The 24,058-nt window shown below is 35.1% G+C and overlaps 1 protein-coding gene across 1 annotated transcript; it reads left to right on the top strand.

Moving 5' to 3' along the window:
* Window positions 1-20,501: 20,501 nt before the first annotated feature.
* Window positions 20,502-23,118, top strand: LOC113346720 (reticulon-like protein B11). Its single transcript, XM_026590213.1, has 6 exons — window positions 20,502-20,746; window positions 20,925-21,105; window positions 21,265-21,406; window positions 21,490-21,559; window positions 21,640-21,816; window positions 22,749-23,118. Exons 1-5 carry the CDS (start codon window positions 20,623-20,625, stop codon window positions 21,807-21,809), a joined length of 687 nt encoding a protein of 228 aa, XP_026445998.1. The 5' UTR covers window positions 20,502-20,622; the 3' UTR covers window positions 21,810-21,816; window positions 22,749-23,118.
* The last annotated feature ends 940 nt before the right edge of the window (window positions 23,119-24,058 follow it).

Genomic DNA, 24,058 nt, shown 5'->3' with positions numbered 1-24,058 from the left:
ACATCTATCTTGCCTGAAAGAGATTACAAAAATCAAGATAACAGAAAAGCAAGATCATGATGCACGAACTATCAAGGTAAAGATAGTCAGACCTGACTTCACGAATCCACAAGCGAATTCTTTTAGTCGTATACCTAATTATGTTTCTCAGATGAAACCTAGGTCTATAGAGGACGACTCTAGAATCAACTAGGATACAAAGTGTTAGGATTGGATTTCCCAGATGCAAGAGCATCTCTATTTATAGATTTTAAAGGTCTAGGGTTGCTTAGAATTTATGCCAAGATAACTTGATAATTAAGCAAACACTTTAGTTTTTGAAAATATACTAGGAACCGGCTCTGGTACCGTGTATAATGATTATTCGGTTCGGCAAGTATGACAAAGAACTAAAGCAATTTGATGTTCATTTAAACACATAAAAATTTAATCATGATGCATACACATAAGTGTTTGAGTGATCAATGAAGTATTAGAAGTGTTTGAGAGATATCTAGTAATGCTAAACTGTTTAAAAATAAGTCTTTATGCAGATAATAAAATCATAAATTGGGACAGTTGGTACAATGGTTCTTGAACCGTTAGGATTGTTCATGAGTCAAGGTGCAACGGTTCGTGAACCAAGTTCGCCAACCCTACAAGACTACCAAACTCAGTTGACCATGGTAGTGAACCGGACTCATCAATTGCTAGCCTTTAATACCAACTTTCAAATTTTAGTTCAACGCGGTTCGTGAAACGGGTTCATGCAGTCCCCAACTGAACTCGCAGTTTGTGAAATGGTTCGCCAACCCTCAAGTATTTTTGAAACTCATATATCTATGGTTTGTGAACTGGTTCACCAACATACCCTGAGTAGAAATATCTGAAAGTTCAATATATATCTCTTACGATGTTTGAAACATTCCCGCATGATGAAATCATTTGCGTGGGCAATTTTCAATTGATCCACAAATTAATTCGCACAATAAATTGTTTAGAAATAATATTGTTAAGGATCAGTGAGCATCTTTTTTCAGAATCATATTTCGAGATTTTTAACAAGACAAGCTTGACTCAAAACTTCTTCTTTATGAATCAAGTTGAAGTCATACGACATCATCTCAAAAAGATAGAATGGTAAGATAATGAGTTGAATATATAATGGTTCGGTCTTCACATACCTGATACAGAAGTTCTCCAAATGTCTTTGTCAATTTCAGTATTTGAAAAAGCGGGGGTCTAACAACCACACCCAATATTTCTCTTAGCAATCTGTATGGACTAACTTCGAAACACTTACTAGAGAATCAACTAGACAGTCGGACTCAATCTAGGTAAAAGTATCTCAAGGAGTTAATATCTCTCTCTTGTTTTGATTTACTCTAGCTAATAGAAATCAGTGAATCTTAAATCGAACAAAAGTAATAACTTGGATGGTACCAAAGACCAATATCCCAGGATCAATCAATGACAACAACCAAAGGTTGGATTACTCTAATTGATGATATAACACACAACCTGTATTATTTCAATTATATAACAAATATAATGAGGAAAAGAAATAACACAGACACTGGAAGTTTTGTTAATGAGGAAACCGCAAATGCAGAAAAACCCCAGGACCTAGTCCAGATTGAATACACATTGTATTAAACCGCTACAGACATTAGCCTACTACAAGCTAACTTCGGACTGGACTGTAGTTGAAACCCAATCAGTCTCCTACTGATCCAAGGTACAGTTGCACCCCTACGCCTCTTATCCCAGCAGGATACTGCGCACTTGATTCCCTTAGCTTATCTCACCCACAACTAAGAGTTGCTACGACCCAAAATCGCAGGCATTGACAACAAACAAATCTGTCTCACATAGATAAGTCTATCAAAGGATCAATCTGTCTCCCATAGAAAACCCTAAAGTTTTTGTTTCGACTTTTGATATAAAATCAAGGTGAACAGAAACCAATTGATTATCCGGTCTTATATTCCCGAATAACAACGTAGATTAATCAATCACCTCACAACAATCTTAATCGTATGGTAGCGAAACAAGATGTTGTGGAATCACAAACGATGAGACGGAGATGTTTGTGATTACTTTTTATATCTTTCCTATCGGAGAGGTTAATCTCAAGCCAATCAATCTTATTGTACTCGTACGATAGAAGATACAAGATCAGAAAACACAACTACGATAAAATTAGTATCAGTATGGCTTCACAATCCCAATGAAGTCTTTAAGTCGTTAATCTGGTTTTAGAAGAAGAAAACCAAAGGTTAAAGGAGAACCGACTCTAGCACACAAACTAGTATCACACGTAAGGTGTGGGGATTAGTTTTGCTCAAGGCTAGATATCTACTTTATATAGTCTTTCAAATCAGAGTTTTGCCTTGCTCAGAAAGCAAACACTATCCACCGTTAGATGAAAACCTGATTTAAATGCAAGCTAATATATCTCAACCGTTAGATCGAAATCTTAACTTGTTATACACAAATGAAGTGCACGCTTCTAGGTTTGTTAACCGTACCAAACGTGTGCATTGTTGGTTCAACAATAATCAACCAAAAGGTTAGCCATTTGAGCATTTCATACCAACCATTTTCTTCTTCACCATAACTAGTTCAAGTAACTCATATGAACTAGTTAGAGAGTGGTTCAATTGCAAGGAAATCTCATGTACTACACAAGACACAATTGAAGCAAAGATGATTTGATTCACATGAATCATTTCATGAACTTTATAGCCACGGTTTGCAAAAGCATTCCTTAGTCTTTATAAGTTTAAGTTCAAAAATCATCTTCAGATATATAACCTTTCTCAAGTTCGCGGACTAGGTTCGTGGACTTAAGGTACTGGATAGAGTTTACAAAATCCAGCAGAAATTCTCGGGTTTGAGAACTTCGCCGGTTCGCGGACTTGGCTCACGCAAGAAGTTTGTTAACTCCAACATAAATTTTCGGGTTTGAGAACTTCGGCAGTTCGCGTACTGAGTTCGCGGACTTGGCTACTAGCCATTCTTCCAGTATAAGACTTATGAACATATGTGTTTCCACAACATACTTATGTCCATCCTTGGTTATGTAATCTAAACTCTCATTTCAATCATTGAAACATTCTTAGATAACGTTATATAGTTGTTACACTATTTCTCTTCAAAGCAATTTTCAAGATGACTGAAACATATCATGACTTGCGTCACTAGGTAAAGAGAAACATGGTCAAAGCGAAACGCTTACCAACACATATTTCGAGATATAGATAGGCGAGGTATACTCGGCTCAAAATACCAAATGTGTATAATCTAAGTCTATATATATAGCATACGACTTTTGTCTCAAGAAGTAGGAGATAAAATAGATAGATTTTTGAGTGACATATAAGTTCAAGTCTTCACATACCTTTTTGTCGAGAAGTTTCACTGGTTCCTTGAGTAGTTCTTCCACTTGTATGATGAATCTCCATGAAGTCCTTGAGCTCAACTACACTTACTATCCTAGTCCGAGACTTATCTATAATAGACTAGAAATCAAGACTTATAGTTTTGATCACTAACATTGACAAACATGCTTGATATAGCAACGCATGCGAGTTCGACCGAGCAGTGCTCTAACAATCTCCCATTTGTCAATTTTAGTGAAAAAACTATCAATACATATGAAATACAAAAAAGATAATGAAACTTTAGTAGCTCTTATTCCACATGTCTAATCTTCAACATTCCTTGAAACATTCGTCCTTCCAAGTACTCCAATGATCCCAAAGGTTGTAAGTTTAGCATCACCGTTGTTGAAGATCCGTAGCTATAACAATGAGAAAGCATTGGTCTCGATCATTGTTATACAGTGTCATAGTATTATTACACGGTGTCAAAGTCCGATTGTATCACAACTTTAACAATAATACTATGGTGATATGTATCACTCCTCCTTAGTCAATACTCCATCTCACATGGAAACCACTCCCCCTTACATAATGATCCGAAAACCATATGTATTTGTAGTGTGAACTACATATTAACTCTCCACATTTTTGTTAATAAAATTGGCAAAGGTACAAGAACGGGATCATAATGAAATTTCCGTAAGAGACATTTCATGACTTAAAAGAAAACAATACACATCATCTTATTTAGATGCAATCATATATCCGAAGCTAATAGCATTCATCAAGGAGTTTTAAGATATAAAATAACCCCTTTAAAATTCCACAGCCGCACACCCCTCAATATATGACCATTAAGCACAAGTTCAAAAGAACTCTCCCCCATTAGATGTCCTTCCCAAGGGAACAACAAGAGCGACCTTAATTTCGAAAGAAAAGAAACATTTTTTAATGGACACCAAAAACCATGATAAATGATTTTCTATAGCAAAAAACTCAATCAAATTAATCACAAGTAAACCCATGATTAATTTAATCGGAAAACGCAATCAAATTAAACACACAAGGTGATCAACTTAATTGATTATGCTCAACATAAGTAAACTTACGGAACATATGACTAACATAACCATTAGAAAATGATTAGGATAGCCATTCATATACTCAACACAAGGAAACTTATATAATATATGAATACTCAACTAGGCTAATTACAAGATAACCCATAATTGATCTAATTGGAATACACAATTAAACTGATCACAAAAGTAATCAATTTAATTGACATTTGTTTTGCTCGACATAAGAAAACTTACGGAGCAATAACTAAATAACCAAACAAGATGACTAATTTAGTTTACAAATGCTCAACATAAAATACCTTACGGAACAACCAACCAAGCTAATCAAAATTAATCAACTTAGTTGTATCGTGCTCAACATAAGACAAATTACAGAGCCTCACAGTAATACATAAAATATGGATCAGGGATGATCAATACTGCGGAATATACAAGGATTCATTCTATCTTCCATCACTATTTGCATAACGACAATAATAGACATAATCCTTGAAAACAAAAGATTTTAACCTATATTCCATCAAAGAATTGGAAATATAGGCTTAACTTTTGTATATGTCAAAAGTCCATTCATTCTTTTACCAGTACGTGAATACCGATCACAGACTACTTTACTTTTGACAAAACATGGGACAACCATAGTTCACAAACGTAAACACCAATATCCCATAACAAAGTGCAATATAACAATCATAAAGATTAATACTGCAAAACATCATCCTCCAAATATTTTTTAGAATTTAAAACCAATAAACCTAAAAAATAATACAAGAATATGAAAATAATAGCTATGTGTAGTCACAATCATTGATATTCAAAGCACTAGTTATTCTTCCAACTAAACCAAAAAGAAGACATACTAGGCAACTATAAAAAACAATTTATCTGTATCCTGAACACGGACAGGGATCAGATGGACGGTTCATGATCCTTATGGAGCATAGGATCCTAAAGCATATTATCAACATCTTCCTTTGCATCATCGGAAAGATGATTATCTTGGCGAAGATCCTTGATTTGACATCTTATGAGACCAAGGTCTGAGGCAACCTTTTCCAACTCAGTTTTTAACTCATCAAGACCTTTTAGAGTATCGACAAGGTGTTGTTTTTCTTCCCCAAAGTACTTAAGAAAGTTATGAACAACTTCAGCAGAAATCATGTCATCCTTCTCAGCATCTTCATGAACATAGGCAAAGAAACATGAAGCATTAGGATGTTCTTCTTCTACAAGCGTTCTTTTCCTCTTTGTATCAATAACCAAACTTTTGTCAAGGAATCCTTTTGCAAAACCACCATAGCAAGATGAGGAGGAATACATTCTTGAACAACTGAAATCCAACCTTGAGTATACGTACGAGACTTGTAAATCAAAGGGTCGAATATTTAACCTTAGGGGAGGAAATCTAGGGTTTGTTAAAACCGTTGAATCGGGCCAGAACAGGTATCCGTCCGAGTGCAACATTTAACCCAACAAAAAAAAAGCCCAAAGACGTTTGCATGCAACCAACCAAAACACTCAAACAGAAAAGAATTTCACAAAGGTTGTAGAAAGAGCCAAAATACGACAAGGTAAACAAAAAGACAAAGACTAATACTTTAAGTTCTACAGATCTGCAAACAACTGTTTAGCTATGGACGATAAGAAGATAGCTCAACTTTAACAGATGCAAATACCAAAAGTAGACCTACTTATTAACACATCTTACTCACAAGGATTTTTATGAGTAAGCTCCTTAAACCTTGTAATTAATTAGCACAAGTATGATCCCGCTCATCCAGAGATTTGTGTTTATGATCAAGTCTCTTTTTCCTTCTGAACCTAGAGAGGGATCCCGTTTTATGCGAGAAGTTATCATAAAACATACTTTCATCAAAGTACGAGACATAGTTTGAGTTCTTACCAGAAGAATTTTGGTTTGAGGAGGAAGATAACCTGTTGACGAAATCTTTATACTCTTCAAGTATCTTTTTTCAGATTATCTCTTATTTCATCAATTTTCCTCCTTTCTTCTGAACTTCCTTTCTTATTAGGGACGACGTTATTTCCAGATATCCTAACACGATCTTCCTTTAGACGATGTTTATTAGGACGTCTATTTTTTTCTTGAGAGTTTGAGGAGTTCACTGAACTGACTTTCATGGTAACATACACAGGGTAGGTACGGAAACCAATTGGTTTGGTCATACGAATGTCAGTTACACCTTTAAGAATTAAATCTAAGGTGTGTTGAAGTTGAACAAAGGAATTTTTGTTCAACCTAGAGGATCCGTTTTGTCTAATAGAACTCTTAGCCTCACATACAAGACATAATTTCTGATCATCTAAAGGATTAGCTATTATAGTCTTTACAACATCGTTAGAAGATTTCTTCCTTCCATTTGATGTGCAACATCCTTGAGTGATAGAGACTTCAGGAACATCCGTTTTTACTTCTGAGCATAGGATCACTTTAGTTGTGTCAGAAGTACTCGGTATATTGTCTTGCTTTGAGAATCCTTGAATAGAGATTTTACTCAATCAATGTTCAATTTCCAAGGAATACTTTTTGAGGCTAGCCTCAAGATTCGTGCACGAAGACTGGTCTTCAGCATTACCATTGGATTTGCAATTACTTACCACACCAAGTAGAGTATTGACATGGTGTTTCAACCAATTAAATCTATCATCTTGAATTCTAACAAGATTTAGAATTAATTAACTTTCTTTAGCTGAAACCCGTTCATTTCCAGAGAAGCTTTCTTTTGAAGGGTAATCGGGATCACACATGTCGATGTTAGTCTGTCTTACCAGAACACAAGGTTCGTCTATATTCTAGATTGAGAGGGCTTTCTCTTTAATAGAATTTGATGAGATAGAACTTTTATTTCTGGTGATGCGTTTATTAGAGATAATACTCTTGTCCATAGAGTCAGATCGCTACAAACACATACTTGTAAGGTCTTAAACGTGTTTGCCTGCTCTGATACCAATTGAAAAAGCGGGGGTCTAACGACCACACCCAATATTTCGCTTAGCAATATGTATGGACTAACTCCGAAACACTTATTAGAGAATCAACTAGACAGTCAGACTCAATCTAGGTAAAAGTATCTCAAGGAGTTAATATCTCTCTCTTGTTTTGATTTACTCTAGCTAATAGAAATCAGTGAGTCTTAAATCAAACACAAGTAATAACTTGGATGGTACCAAATACCAATATCCAAGGATCAATCAATGACAATCAACAACCAAAGGTTGGATTACTCTAGTTGATGATCTAACGCACAACCTGTATTATTTCAATTATATAACAAATATAATGCGGAAAATAAATAACACAGATACCAGAAGTTTTGTTAACGAGGAAACCGCAAATGCAGAAAAACCCCGGGACCTAGTCCATATTGAATATACATTGTATTAAGCCGCTACAGACACTAGCCTACTCCAAGCTAACTTCGGACTGGACTGTAGTTGAATCCCAATCAGTCTCCCACTGATCCAAGTTAAAGTTGAACCCCCACGCCTCTGATCCCAGCAGGATACTGCGCACTTGATTCCCTTAGCTGATCTCGCCCACAACTAAGAGTTGCTACGACCCAAAATCGCAGGCTTTGACAATAAACAAATCTGTCTCACACAGATAAGACTATCAAAGGATCAATCTGTCTCCCACAAAAAAACCCTAAAGTTTTTGTTTCATCTTTTAATATAAAATCAAGGTGAACAAAAGCCAATTGATAATACGGTCTTATATTCCCGAAGAACAACCTAGATTAATCAATCACCTCACAACAATCTTAATTGTATGGTAGAGAAACAAGATATTGTGGAATCACAAACGATGAGACGAAGATGTTTGTGATTACTTTTTATATCTTACCTATCGGAGAGGTTAATCTCAAGCCAATCAATCTGATTGGCCTCGTACCATAGAAGATGCAAGATCAGATCACACAACTACGATAAAAGTAGTATCGGTATGGCTTCACAATCCCAATGAAGTCTTTAAGTCGTTAACCTGGTTTTAGAAGAAGAAAACCAAAGGTTAAAGGAGAACCGACTCTAGCACGCAAACTAGTATCACATGTAAGGTGTGGGGATTAGTTTTGCACAAGGCTAGATGTATCCTTTATATAGTCTTTCAAATTAGGGTTTTGCCTTGCTCACAAAGAAAACACTATCCACCGTTAGATGAAAACCTGATTTAGATTCAAGCTAATATATCTCAACTGTTAGATCGAAATCTTATTTTGTTATACACAAATGAAGTACATGCTTCTAGGTTTGTTAACCGTACCCAAACATGTGCATTGTTGGTTCAACAATAGTCAACCAAAAGGTTAGCCATTTGGGCATTTCATACCAACCATTTTCTTCTTCACCATAACTAGTTCAAATGACTCATATGAACTAGTTAGAAAGTTGTTCAATTGCAAGGAAATCTCATGTACTACACAAGAAACAATTGAAGCAAAGATGATTTGATTCACATTAATCGGTTGATGAACTTTATAGCCACGGTTTGCAAAAGCATTCCTTAGTCTTTATAAGTTTAAGTTCAGAAATCATCTTCAGATATTTATCCTTTCTCAAGTTCACAGACTAGGTTCGCGGATTAAGGTACTGGATAGAGTTTACAAACTCCACTAGAAATTCTCGGGTTTGAGAAATTCGCCGGTTCGCGGATTTGGATCACGCAAGCAGTTTGTTATCTCCAGCAGAAATTCTCGGGTTTGAGAACTTCGGCAGTTCGCGGACAGAGTTCGCGGACTTGGATACTAGCCATTCTTCCAGTATAGGACTTATGCACATATGTGTTTCCACAACATACTTATGTCCATCATTGGTTATGTAATCTAAACTCTCATTCAAATCATTGAAACATTCTTAGATAACGTTATATAGTTGTTACACTATTTCTCGTCAAAGCAATTTTCAAGATGACTGAAACATATCATGACTTACGTCACTAGGTAAAGAGAAACATGGTCACAGCGAAACGCTTACCAACATATATTTCGAGATATAGATAGGCGAGGTATACTCGGCTCGAAATACCAAATTTTTATAATCTAAGTCTATATATATTGCATATGACTTTTGTCTCAAGAAGTAGGAGATAGAATAGATAGACTTTTGAGTGACAAATAAGTTTAAGTCTTCACATACCTTTTTGTCGAGAAGTTCCACGGGTTCCTTGAGTAGTTCTTCCACTTGTATGATGAATCTCCATGAAGTCCTTGAGCTCAACTACACTTACTATCCTAGTCTGAGACTTAGATATAATAGACTAGAAATCAAGACTTATAGTTTTGATCACTAACATTGACAAACATGCGTGATATAACAACGCATGCGAGTTCGACCGAGCAGTGCTATAACAGTATTCAAGGATGATGTATGATACTCAAATACCAGATTTTAACCTAGTCTGAGACTTCACTTGGAAGACTAGAAATCAAGATATAGTTTTGATCATCTAACATTGAAAACAATCTTGATATAACAAAACTTGTGGGTTCAACCGAACAATGCTCTGACAATCTCCCCCTTTGTCAATTGTAGTGACAAAACTATTCAATACATAAGGATTCAAATAAATAATTTTTTTAGCTTAATCCACTATGCTTGATTTTCTTGGTTATTCAACAAACGTCTTGAATTCTTCGTACTTCAAGTTCTTCTATGGTTCTGCATGTGTTCGTTCAACATCTTTATTGTTGAAGATCCACATCAATAACAACTTATAAGAACACTCAAAAAGAGCTTTGTTTAGAATGCGGTAATCACACTTTACTCATGGGTTTTTACCTTCCTCAAAGTTCAAATGCACCATAACTCCGAAGAAATACTACGGTGATATGTTCTCCCCCTTAGTCAATACTTACTCCTTTTGAAAAATAGGTAAACTTGTAGATAATAATCCACTCCCCCTTACATGATGCTCCGAAAATCCACATGCAATGTCGTAAGATACTACTTAATAATTCTCTCCCTTTTTTCAACAATATTGTCAAAGGAGAAAAATCAGGATCAAGATGAATTAATCAAAATAGCATTGAATACTAAAGAACACATACCAACATTTAGTTTAGACGATTTCACCAGTAAGCTTGGTTCACGTCAAAGAGATATAAAGGTACAAGAATTTCCTACAATTCCACATCCGCTTTCCCCACAAAGATATTACCAGTAAGCATAATTTCAAAAGAACTCTCCCTCATTTAAGGTCATTTCCCGAAAGAACAACATGAGCGACTTTAACCGTAGTCACAAGTCAAGGATTTTCCTTGTGCATACAAGTTTATTCTCCAGTTACGAACAAAGTAAATAAGTATCCCAATATTTTTATCTCTTCTCGCTAGTTACCAATAAAGAAGTTAAAAATAACGATCTTAATATTAGAGGCACTAAGATACAAGATTTTCGTGAGAAAAATAATCATCGACAAAAACTATTCTCTATGCCAGTTACAAACAAGGGAACAATTATTATGATATGACTCAACATAAGAATTATAACTTCTATATCCATGTGTGAACGTAGATATTAAAGTTCAACATTTATTCTCTGGCGGTGACGCAATCAGAGAATATCTTACGGAATCCTGTAGAAGTTTATACACAAAAGTGTAATCGTAGAGAGATAAAAAATGCCATTCTCAAAATAGTTTACTCCTCTTATGCAAGAGTTAAGTGATCAACCTATGAGAAAATATGAGATTCATGTTCTAATCACCAGAATATGATAGCAAAGAACAAATCTCACAAAATAAGCAATACACATATATATATAAAATCCATGAAGATTAAATAAAATTTAAACATGTAAGATGATAGTATTCGGAATAGCTAATGTAACACATAAGAACTACTCCAAAAACTAGTGTTTCTCCTTAAACGATAATAATAAAATTCCTACGAGTTAACTAGTAAAAAAAAGAAAAGAAATACCAATTAGATATAATCTTTTACCAAAACCTTCAGGGAAGCAAGATCTTCAGAGGCATTTTTAAAATATGAATTCATGAGATCAATATTCTTCTTAGCAACAGAAAGTTAATTAAACACAACCTCAATATTTCCAACAAGATCAGCAGACATCTGAATAGGTTTAGAGTCTTCATACTCGTGAGAAAAGTAGAAGGATATGGTGAAAGGAAAATCATAAAATTCAACGATTTCTTCAGAAATATCTTCTCGTTTCTCTTTTCCTCCTTCTTTGACACAATTTTCAATGCAAGAAGCATCCATGTCTTTTGAGTTTCAAGAGATAAAATAATTGCGTACGTATGGAAAATATACACTTTAAAAACTAGTCTCAAAATTATACATATATAAAGGCTTCTTAGATTAGGGAAACCCTTGGAACGAGAGTCCTTTCCAAAAATAAGTTATTGGTTAGCAAGTAATCAAGAGACTACTTGTAGGTCCGATAAACAATCTAAGAAAAACTTATCAGCAAGACTTCTAACTAACCTGGACCCACACGAGGTAAATACATGAAACACAAGACATGCCCTCTCAAAGAAGATTAGTAAGAAAACATCTGGAAGATTTCAACAAGACCATTTGTACAAGTGGACCGAGATTGTATACATTCTTTCGACAATGTAAAACATTAAAACTTATTGGCGAAGGAAATTCTTCCTTTCAGCTACCGTGTTTTCTCCATTTAGACTAGAGAAAGCACAAGACAATAAGATTAGGTAATACTGTAGTAAGCACCTTTTGGATTATCCAGAGCAACTAAATCCTTGGCCTCAATCTTTTGTTCAGTATCTAAGTAATCCTTGATATTGGTCTTAACGGTAGTTACACATGAGAGAGAAGAAGAATTGTTACCTGAAATCAATCCATGCTTTGCTCTTTTTATACCTCGTCTTAGTCTGTCAATGAGAGATCTAAGATCAGAAATTCTTTTGTCAATATTAATATGACTAAAATTTTTGTTGCAGTATGAATGTGTGCCTTTATAAGAATTTGAAAAGTCTTTCTTAAAAGGAGTTTGTGGTTTGAAGTTATCCTTTTTAAACTCACTAGCCTTGAAAGTAGCAACACATTTGATGATATGTTGTACCGATCTTTGTAAAACAGAAAGTCTTGTATTCCCAAGTTCTGAGAAACAATTCTTTGAATGATAATATATGTTTGATTCGAAATATGAATCATTCTTTCTTTCATATTTTTTGGAGCACTCTTTCAATAGATGTCCCCTTTTACCACACCCATAACAAGTTTTCTGAGTTCCTATAGGATCAGTCTTAACCCTATTGAGTTGCGTAGTAACAGATTTGGAGGATGTTGAATCAATCCTTTTCTCGAGTAATTTTGAATCAGAGAAACGACACTTTCTACCATTCTCGTAGAAGAGCATGAGTTAGACTCTTTTACGAGATCACAACGTGATTAAAGTAGAAACATCTCTTTCTCAACTTCTTTAATCCTCGAGAGAGCCTGAATGAGATCTTCTCCTGAGTCGTTAAATTCTCAAGAGATTCTCAACTTCATTAATTTTTTTCAAGTCTTCTATTGAGAATATCATTACTTCGTTTATTCGATTGAAGCATTTCCTCAAAAAGACTGATTCTGCTAAGTAATGCAGACTGGATGAGAGATTTCTCATCAGAACTAGAATCAGTAACCGCCCTTGCAGTTTTTTCAACTGGTTTATCACAATAATTTAAAAACTGGTTGTTCAATTGTCTTTGAAGAGTGGTTTAGGAAGATCTCTGATAGAGAAAATAGTTTTCATAGTGAGAGAGAGAGATATTTATCAATAGTGTTCTTAATTCCGAGTAATACAAACAATGAGTCTTTTCTTGGTAACTGAAAATCATACTCCGACTCATTGAATACAGGTCTAGACCGTTTATAAACACAAACTTGTTAGGTCTAACAGTGTTCGCCTACCCTGATACCAATTCAAAACGCATGGATACCAAGGACACACCCAACCTTTTCGTTCGGAAACATGTATAAACGAAACCTAATACAATTGCAAGTAAACCAACTGAATGATCCTTGACAATATATATATAGACTTTATATCTTTGTCATTTACTCAATCAGTATGTTATAAACATAGACACCACAAACCTGATTGTCAAGCGGAGTACTTGGACGATCTCAAAAATCAATATCCAAGATCAATCTAGTCGTATCCAAATAATCCAATCGTAATTCTTCAAAGTAATTAAACTTTTTATATATCTTTCAAGATACGAATTCAACAAGAAACTAGTCTCGTAATCAATTAAAATTAAGCGGACGTATCTACTTAGTTTGAATACGTAAAAACCTGTGTAAATGCAATTATAAAGATAAACAATATAATGCGGCAAAGGAAAAACACAAGACACCAAAAGTTTTGTTAACGAGGAAACCGCAATAGCAGAAAAACCCCGGGACCTCGTCCAAATTTGAACACCATACTATTATTAAACCACAACAGACACTAGCCTACTATAAGACTTCTAACTGGAATGTAGTTGATACCAAATCCAACCTCCAAAAAATTCAGTTACAGTCGCGCTCCTTACATATCTTGAACCTTGCAAGGCTCTATGCAATTGATTCCCTTAGCTGACGACCTTTATAGCATAAGAGTTGTTTCAACCTAAGTGAATACTTTTGATACTAATATGTCTCTAACATATAAGCCTATTTGATTTCCGTTTAGATCAAAGATCAAGGTGAAGAAATCTGTTTGCAATAGAAAAAGCTAGCATACCTAACATATCTGGAACGTACGACTCCCGAAGAGCAACCTAGATTCTTAACCACCTAACGTTGGTATGTCAAGTTTGGTTGTCACATTTTAGTGAATCAAAACTCATTTAAAGAGTCGCTTGATTATTTACTAGAGTCAACTTCGTATAGGTTAGCTATAAAGTTACTAGGATATGAGACTTACATGTATTACGTGAAGAATGTGAAGAAGTAAAAAGCTACAACGACGACATCATCCTTCCTCTTGAGGTTAATAATATTTGACTTGAACTGTTTCATTCCTAACGTATCTTTGAAGTCGTGCATATTGAAAACATAACTGCGAAGCTGTGAATGATTATACTCTAGTTAGACATAGTATTAAGGAATTACAATACGAAGTATAACGTCTATCTTTTGAACTTCGTATATAAGACATCGACATAACCGTATGAATGCTATTGTGATTATGTATGGGTATGGGTGAAGATTTCGTCCTAGGAAACAATGTTTTACATTCTTTTAAAGGAAGTACAATTCATAAACTTGTTTTCTGAATCGAAAGTGAAATCGCTAGGCTTATTGGTATTGTTATGCATTGCAAATCTTTGGATTACCAATATGTGTTTTTAGTATAACCGCTCATAACTTGTTTATGTATCTTGGTAAAACTATTCATAATGCCTGAATTTTGTATTGGTATGACTTTTATTAGTGAAACCGATCATAAGTAATCACCTGAGATGGTATGATCGATATATTGTAATTGGTATGACCAACTCTAGACATTGGGGAACCGATCCTAGTAAGAGGTGCAACCGATCACAAGTATGTGGAATCGATCCTTGTAAGAGGTACAACAAGTCTTAGTAATTGGTAACCGATCCTATGACTTGTACAACCGATCACAAGTAAAATACCATAATTATGTGGTAACCGATCCTAGTACCTAGTCAACCAATTTTTGGAAAGCTAGTGTGACCGATCCTAGCACCCACGTGGAGATAGAACCGAAGCTTTGCATTTTGGTAGAACCGTGAAACCCATTAATGGTGATTTGATAGGATAATCAATCACATAATTTTTGGAAGTCAGATGAACCAATTCTAAACTCGTTCGGAAGTGTGGCAAATCGGTTCCAAGATTGTAAATATGAAAAAGGATTTACAAAGTAAAGATGTCGACATACTTTGAACATTTGCAGTAATTCTTATCTTTTATTGGTCAAAGATATTCCTTAATAACTAAAGGAGAATCCCGGATCGAAATAAATTGAAAAATTTTCAATTTTTTTTATAGTTTTTATATGCTTTTAATTTCCAGCAATTAAATGCATATCTTTAGAAAATAAAAATTAGTAATGTGCATTTACTAATTGGAGATTTTCTACTGAGATTTCGGTCAATATTTGGACAGAGCATTTCCAAGAATTATGAAAACCGTTTTTGGCTTTATTGCATATATCTTTGAGAATATTCGATATTGGAAATTCCTTGGTGTCCAAACTTCCTTGGTCTATAAATATTGAAGTTTGCATTTAGAGCAAACTAATCCTCAGAGCCAGAAAAAATACCTAGTTGTGTTGTTACTGGTGGAGCCGTCTATTCGGAGAGGAAAGTACCCTAATTAGGCGAAATCTCCAACGACCGCTCGTTTTAAAGACTTCTTTGGGATTGAGAAGCTCTACGAGTACCGTTAGTGGGAAACTAGATAATTGCAGTTTATTATTAGTTTTCGATTGATTTGATTGACTAACGGTTGTTAAACTTTGATTGCACCTAGTTTGTTTATGCTTGAGAATCTTCTCTTCTGATATAAGATTCACTCAAACTAGATCGAAGTATCGACGGTGATCTTTAGAAATATTTGTAAATATAAAGACGTCTTGTGATAATCCATCGTTAACAGACTTCGTTATATGTGTGATTGATCAGAAGAGATTCAAGTTGTTTGTGTGAAGGTGTTTATTGAAGATCTAAGAAGATTTGAAGACAAAGAAGATTTCTTATTTGAGTTCATAATCTTTGGTGTGTACAAAACTTGATCGGCTGGGGATCCAACTATATCGGTTTATCTTTGTGATAGCCTTGATTGATTAGTTGAGTAGATCGGCATCAATATATTTCTTTGTTATTAAGAGTATTGATGGCATAGTCTAAACAATTACTTTGGTAGTTGTTAATAGATAGATCTAAGAACCTGATAAAAGAGTTTATTGAGATAAACGAAATAGCCTTTTGTCAAACTCATATCACGTTGTTCGAAAAGAGTTGTTACCGAACATATTTGTTGTTCCTTTACTTTTTGGAATACGAACCAAAGGAATTGTTCCAAGTGCGTGACTTATTACAAGCTGGAGGTGCATGGATACTGAGGGAACTAGGTGAACTATAGGTTTAGTTGATTGGTCTCAACTATACGAAGTTGGTTTAGATTTTGTATAGCGGCTTAATTCTGAGAGTATTCAATTCTGGAAAAGGTCCCGGGGTTTTTCTGCATTTACGGTTTCCTCGTTAACAAAATCTTGCTGTGTCTTTTACTTTTCTATTTTCGCAATTATAATTGTTTTATTATAATTAGAAGTAAAATACACAAACGTAAATTCTTATTTACTTGATATCAATCCTATAATGTTTGATTAAGTCCGAACCTATTATCAAGTAATCATACTTTGTTGTTGTATTGTCTCGATCTTATATCCATAGTCAATCACGCAAGTTATCTTGTTGTCGTATAGTCTAGATGTCATATCCATAGACGATCACACGAAGTGTGAACCGATTAGTTGTATTGTCTCGACTCGGTCTATAGACAATCACTTTCGGAGAAAGGACTTATAGGTGGAAAAGTTTTAGATTGAGGTATATTTGGGTACCCTCGTCTTTTCATAAGCCACAACAGACACTAGACTACTATCATACTTAGAACTGGAATGTAGTTGAGACCAAATCCACCCTCCAAGAAATTTAGTTACAGTCGCGCTCCTTACATATCTTGAACCTTGCAAGGCTTTATGCAATTGATTCCCCTAGCTGGCGACCTTTATAACCTAAGATGTTTCAACCTAAGTGAAGACTTTTGATACTAATATGTCTCTAACATATAAGACTATTTGATTTCCGTTTAGATCAAAGATCAAGGTGAGGAAATCTGTTTGCAATAGAAAAAGCTAGCATACCTGACATATCCGGACGTACGACTCCCGGAGGCATCCTAGATTCTTAACCACCTCTCAAGAACAATTTTCAAAAGATCAATTAAGATTAGTTTTCATATATATATATATATATATGTTGAGGAATCGTAAAGCTTGAGATGAAGAAAACTTTTTGATTATTATCTATCTTGCCTGAAAGAGATTACAAAAACCAAGATAACAGAAAAGCAAGATCATGATGCACGAACTATCAAGGTAAAGATAGTCAGACCTGACTTCACGAATCCCCAAGCGAAGTCTTTTAGTCGTATACCTAATTATGTTTCTCAAATGAAAATCAAGGTATAGATTTTCAAGGACCTGGGGTTGCTTAGAATTCAAACTAAGATAACTTGAGATTCAAGCAAACACTTTAGGTCTTGAAAATACAATATAAGAATATACACTAGGAACTGGTTTCGCCACCATGTATAATGATTGTTTGCTTCGGCAAGTATGCCAAAGAACTAAAGCAATTTGATGTTAATTTAAACACCTAAGAATTTAATCATGATGCATACACGTAAGTGTTTGAGTGATCAATGAAGTCTTAGAAGTGTTTGAGAAAATTCTAGTAATGTTAAACATATTTAAAAAATATGTCTAATTTGAGCTTATACTAAAATCTTAAACTGGGACAATTGGTACAACGGTTCTTGAACCGTTAGGCTTGTTCGTGAGTCAGGGTGCAACTGTTTGTGAACCGGGTTCGCCAGCCCTACAAGACTACCGAACTCAGTTGACCACAGTTCGTGAACCGGGTTCATCAACTACTAGCCTTTAATACCAACTTTCAGATTTCAGTTCAGCACGGTTCGTGAACAGTCCCCAACTCAGTTTGCGAACTGGTTCGCCAACTCTCATGTATTTCCGAAACTCTGATATCTATGTTTGAAAACTGGTTCGCCAACCTACCCTGAGTAGAAATATCAGAAAGTTCAATATTTCTCTCATATGATGTTTGAAACATTCTCGCATGATGAAATCATTTGCGTCAACATTTTTCAATTGATCCACAAATTAAATTCACACAATAAATTATTTGGAACTAATATTGTTAAGGACCTTTGAACATTTTTGCTTAAAATCATATTTCGAGATTTTTAACAAAACAAGCTTGACTCGGAACTTATTCTTTGTAAATTTACTAGAAATCATACGACATTGTCTCAAAAAGATAGAATGGTAATATAGTTAGTAAGATAGAATGGTTCAGTCTTCACATACCCGATACTAAGGTTGTCAATGGGTCCGGGTCCTCCCGGGTATCACTCGACCCGGACCCTACTTATAAAAGTCAGGTCCGGTTCATAACGGTTCCGGGTCTGGTTCCTAAATTTGTGGATCCAGAATCGGACCCGTTAAAAATCCCGAGTACTCATTAGGTATCAAGAAAACTATTAATTAAAAAAAATAATCAAAAACTTAATATCTTTCTCTTTTTGGATTGAATCTAAATTATTTTATTAAAATTTATTATTGTTTATTTATTAATGTATTAAATAAAGATTAAATGTAAAAAAAAAACTAAGCCAAACTAACAAAATACTTATTATCTTGCTAAAATTAGAATAAAAGTTTGAATTACCGGATACCCATTACCTACGGGTACCTGACAGGTATTATCCGCTTGGACCCGTTAGGATTTGGGTCCAATCGGGTAATTACCAGTCAGTTCATAAGCTGTTAATGGGTCCAACTTTAGGACCCGGAACCGGACGGGTACCCATTGAAATCCCTACTCCATACAGAAGTTCCCTAAATGTCTTCGTCGATCTTCACTCTGCAAGAGTGATATCTGATACTCAACTACCCTAATCTAGTCCGAGACTTGACTTAGTAGACTAGAAATCAAGATATCGTTTTGATCATCTAACATTGATAACAAGTTTGAGATAACAAAATTTGTGGGTTCAACCGAGCAATTGTCTAACACTTTCACCCTTAACCAAAACCTAATCTATAAAGAACAATTACAATTAATTAAGAACAAATCGATCAACAACTTCAAATACTCCGACAACAAGTTTAGGGTCCAAGCACGGTTTAATAAGATAAGAGTCGACAAACATTTCAATTTTGTGATTTTTGATTACTGAAATAGGTTAGAATCACTAAAAAAAAAAAGAAATTTATTTTACTTTTAACCCTATCTACTGCTAGGTCAAACATGAGTCACATATGTTTTTGTTCTTCGCAAATTAAAAACCAAAACCATATACGATTAGGAATATTTCATACGACCTATTCGTAGATGAGTGATGTTCATCACATAGTTCATATATAGCTAGAACAGACCCAAATACTGCTAGGTCAAATTTGTTAAATCTAGCTTTCTTCATTATGTACAATTTTAAGGAAAAATTGCCTAAACGTAACTGTAAATCGATTTGTATCTTACATAATTTTAATCGCTTTGTCCCAGAATCACCTAGATCGTCACTGTTTTTCTAGCCGATATTGCTAAATTGGGAATGCATCATGCGCGAATAAACGTTGGGGAAACATTGATCATATTTGAAGATTAAACTATCTCGATGGATGAAGTTTATCTGGTTGTGACAAAGAATTACAAGCATTACCTCGTTCGACTTGTTGTTGATTAAGTTTCAGATTGTTTAGTAAATCGTGTATGTAATTCTCTGTTAGTGGTTCTATAATAAAACGGAGGTCGTATTTGTTTGGTGGATGTAGACAATAAACACATAATGTATGTTGGAATATCACGCTAAACCTATACGCGATTTACTTAATTATTAATCCCAAACTAGTAAAATCCTTCGGGTTGGAGGATTTATTTTCACAAAATTAGTTTAATTATAAGTTTGATTATAGACACATTCTCAACCGCGTGTTCACATGACATCTCATCCCCGCCATTTGATTTGATTTTAGAAATTATATACGAAATTCGTAACACTCGCAATACTTAAACCAATCCTTAGACGAATAAGATGAAACTATCAAATTAACATTCTTTGGAGGAGCCTGCACAGATATGAATTTCCAACTGTCTAATCCTGGCTCTTCAACGGGAGATAAAGTGAGGCTCCATTGTACATGTTTTCGTGAAAGGCAACTCGATGAATATTCTGTCCCGCCAACTATAGGCGTGGAAAGCGGACATTTTCTCCTTACGGTTTCGGGTTGTTAAATAAATACATGTTCATTATTCCTCTCCCTTTTTCTTTTGGTCTTTTTCAAATCTTTCTTTGCATCTACGCGTTCTCTTGTTTCTCCCTCCCTCTCGCTTTTCCTCTTCCAAAATAAAACCCTAATTCACCATGGGAGATGACGATCAACATCACTCATCTACACCCAACCCAGATTCTTCTTCTACTGCAACATCAACAACAATATCGACATCGAATCGTAAATCGGTTCATCAATCTCTCGGCGGAGGCGCAGGTACTCATTTCCGCTTCTTCTCTGAATCCAATTTTATTTCATTACAATGGAATGATAATCTAGGGTTTGTGATTTGTTCCATAGTCTAATTATATTAGATGAATATCTCAGTTTAGTGCGAGATCTGGGTTTGATTAGGGTTCAATTGGAATTAAGTAGTTATATTGATTTTGAACAGTTGCTGATGTACTTTTATGGAAACGATGGAGAACTGGGGCATTTGTTCTAGTTACTGCAACTACAATGTGGATACTATTCGAAATCGCTGGATACAGTTTGTTATCCTTTGCTGCTAATGTTCTATTGCTTCTAGTTACAATTCTATTCTTATGGGCAAAATCTGCTTCAGTTCTCAATAGGTACCACCTTTCTTATCTTGCATTTATCCGAAGGTTTATTTAATTATGTTTTATAATCATTGCTTTGAAAACCGTGTTAATCCGTCAGTATGATATAATTTGGAGGCATGTTAATGTGAAACGATTCTTAGATTGAAGTTCATTGCTATTGTGTTATAGACCACTTCCTCCCCTTCCAAATCTCGAACTATCGGATGCTATGATTGAGAAATTTACAGCTTCAACTCAAGTATGGATTAATCGCATATTGGGTGTTGCTCATGATATCACTCTTAAGGGAGATTGGAGACTTTTCTTGAAGGTTTGATGCACTACTGCGCTGTCGAAATAAAATTTACTGAAATGCGTATCTGTTCAATTGATAATGTGGGTTCTTGGTTTTAGGTTGTAAGTGGTCTATTTATCGTTTCTTACCTGGGAAGTCTGTTCAGTTTCCTTACTCTTGCTTATTTTGGTAAGTTTTAAAAGACACTTGCCCAATCCTTTTTTTTGTGGATCATTTGGAGTCTGATTATCTTTTTTGTCTTTCGGCAGTGGTATTGATTTCTCTTGCAGTTCCTCCTATGTACCACAAGTACCAAGATCATATCGATGACAAGTTGAATGTTACTCACAAAGCGCTTTCAAGGCAGTACAGCAAAATTGATGAGAATATCTTAAGCAAGCTCAGTAAGGCACCGGTCAAGGATAAGAAGATTCAATAGAGTCGTTGTAAGTTCTTCAATGACACAATTGTTTGTGACTTTGTTCCTCTTTTTTATTTACGGAACCAGGAACTAATACTAGGTGGGCTAAACTCAGAATATAGGATAAATGCAGGGGTGTTTAAAGGGTTTTTATGATTTTAGGTGGGGGGTCCTAGAGCCAGGGTTAGTCGACCCTTGGCTCCGCCTCTGTTTACAAGGAAAGGTTTATGAGATTCACTCACACCATACTACATAGTGCATATGTAGCGTCTTTTAATAATTAATAAAGATGCCGTAATTGTTAGATGAGAGTTGATTTAGGCTTTTGACACGAAATACTACAAAAGAAATATGGTGCATTGGTGCAATATGTTGAGAAATTAAACTCTTGTTGCAAACCTTTATACGTTGATCATATACATGGTTGGTAAATGGTATTTTGGATTGTCAGTTGTTTCTTGATTTTGAATGTACGTTATCCTTTTCTGGCCTTTTCCTTCAAGGTTTTATGTTATTTTATGCAAAATTATGCTTATTATCCTTTAACATTAGGAAATTATCCGAAGTAAATATGTGTTGTCCATTTCCCCCCTTATATGGAATGCAATATGGTGAGCAAGATTGCTGTATATTCTCCTGTCTATTTCAATTTCTCACCTATATCACTATACCCAAGAAAACATTATCCTATCCAAGAAAACATTATCCCACAGGACAGTTGTCTTTCATGAGCTATGCAACCTTTTACTTTACACACAATTTGGTTTACAAATGTGTATCTGCTGTACATCGTTTGGTCGAAACTTGCCTTGTGGAAAAGGGTTGCTCTTGTTGTGATATTAGAATGAGTTCTTATTTGTCCCAATTATAGAGTTTCATTATCACATGGTAAATATCTAGATTTGAAGCTTGACTTATAAAATAACCACAGATTACTGCTTTGTGGGTGTTCTGCAGTGTCATTATCAGTTTGGACAGCCTGCATATCTTTCAATTACGGAGAATCCTCTACAACAACAATTCCAAGCTCTATGATGATTTCCAATCAGTATCAACAGCCGCGTTAATGATTTTTTATTACTTTCTGTGCTAGTTCTCCGTTAGACTAAGAATTATTTTTTCCCCTAATACATGATGTAGGTAATAGACGTAAGGCATTTGTTTTACCTTGGCATTCATCGGGTTTACAACAGTAACAATCTATATTCCTTTTTGGCTGTAAATGTCCATATTTAGATGGAGAAAATATAAATGTCTTCATTTGGGGAGGAAACAAGAACTTATTCTTACGTATTATAAGGAAATTGAGTTTTCATGTTTACGTGCACTTGAAAGACCCAAACTCCTTGCGTTTCTACTTATATTCCAATAGACCAAGGACCCGTCCAGCAGATCCACTTACCCTATCTTCTCAAGGCACAGAGAAGAAGACCGAAATTTTGTTACTCCTTTGGAGAAAATATACACAACTCCATTTGCCTCGTTAATGAAGGACAAAAGTGCTACTTTTATGCTAGCAATCGAAATTTCAGATTTAAACAACTCCATTAGCTTGTGAAGGTAAAATATACTACCTCAGTTTTTTAAAAAGAGATACTTTCACTTTTTCAATTTAACCTAAACGCTCATGTCACGTCGAGATGCTGCAAAAGAAAAAACTGCAAAATCCGATCCAATTTATCGTAATCGATTAGTTAACATGTTGGTTAACCGTATTATGAAACACGGAAAAAAATCATCGGCTTATCAAATTGTCTATCGAGCCCTGAAAAAGATTCAAGATAAGACAGAAATAAATCCACTACCCGTTTTACGTCAAGCAGTACGTGGAGTAACTCCCGATATAGCAGTAAAAGCAAGACGTGTAGACGGATCGACTCATTAAGTTCCCATTGAAATAGGATCTACACAAGGAAAAACACTTGCCATTCGTTGGTTATTAGGAGCATTCCGAAAATGTCCGGGTCGAAATATAGCTTTTAAATTAAGTTCTGAATTAGTGGATGCTGCCAAAGGGAGTGGCGATGCCGTACGCAAAATAGATCAAATTGAAAAAGTGAAAGTATCTCTTTTTAAGAAACGGAGGGAGTATACGGTTAGTTCTTATTACTGAGACAATCACGATTATTTTACTCCCTGGGTAGGAAAGTGCCCATCAGTATTTGGAGGTATTGTTTCTGAATAAAAGCCAAGTTCCTATGGATCAAAAGAAAACTGCTAATTTCTAACAGTTAACAGTTTAACGGAATGCTATATAAGCATCAATG

This window comes from Papaver somniferum, chromosome 2, assembly GCF_003573695.1.
Source record: "Papaver somniferum cultivar HN1 chromosome 2, ASM357369v1, whole genome shotgun sequence".
In the NCBI taxonomy this organism is placed as follows: domain Eukaryota; kingdom Viridiplantae; phylum Streptophyta; class Magnoliopsida; order Ranunculales; family Papaveraceae; genus Papaver; species Papaver somniferum.
The sequence above is the reverse complement of the archived record's forward strand: the minus strand, read 5'-3'. Positions and strand labels throughout refer to the sequence as shown.

Bases quoted from the DNA above. Each gene is read 5' to 3' on its own strand.
- LOC113346720 (XM_026590213.1), top strand. From the start codon at position 20,623: ATGGGAGATGACGATCAACATCACTCATCTACACCCAACCCAGATTCT. The intron at 20,747-20,924 runs GTACTCATTTCC...GATTTTGAACAG, and splicing joins ATCTCTCGGCGGAGGCGCAG to TTGCTGATGTACTTTTATGG. The intron at 21,106-21,264 runs GTACCACCTTTC...ATTGTGTTATAG, and splicing joins TCTGCTTCAGTTCTCAATAG to ACCACTTCCTCCCCTTCCAA.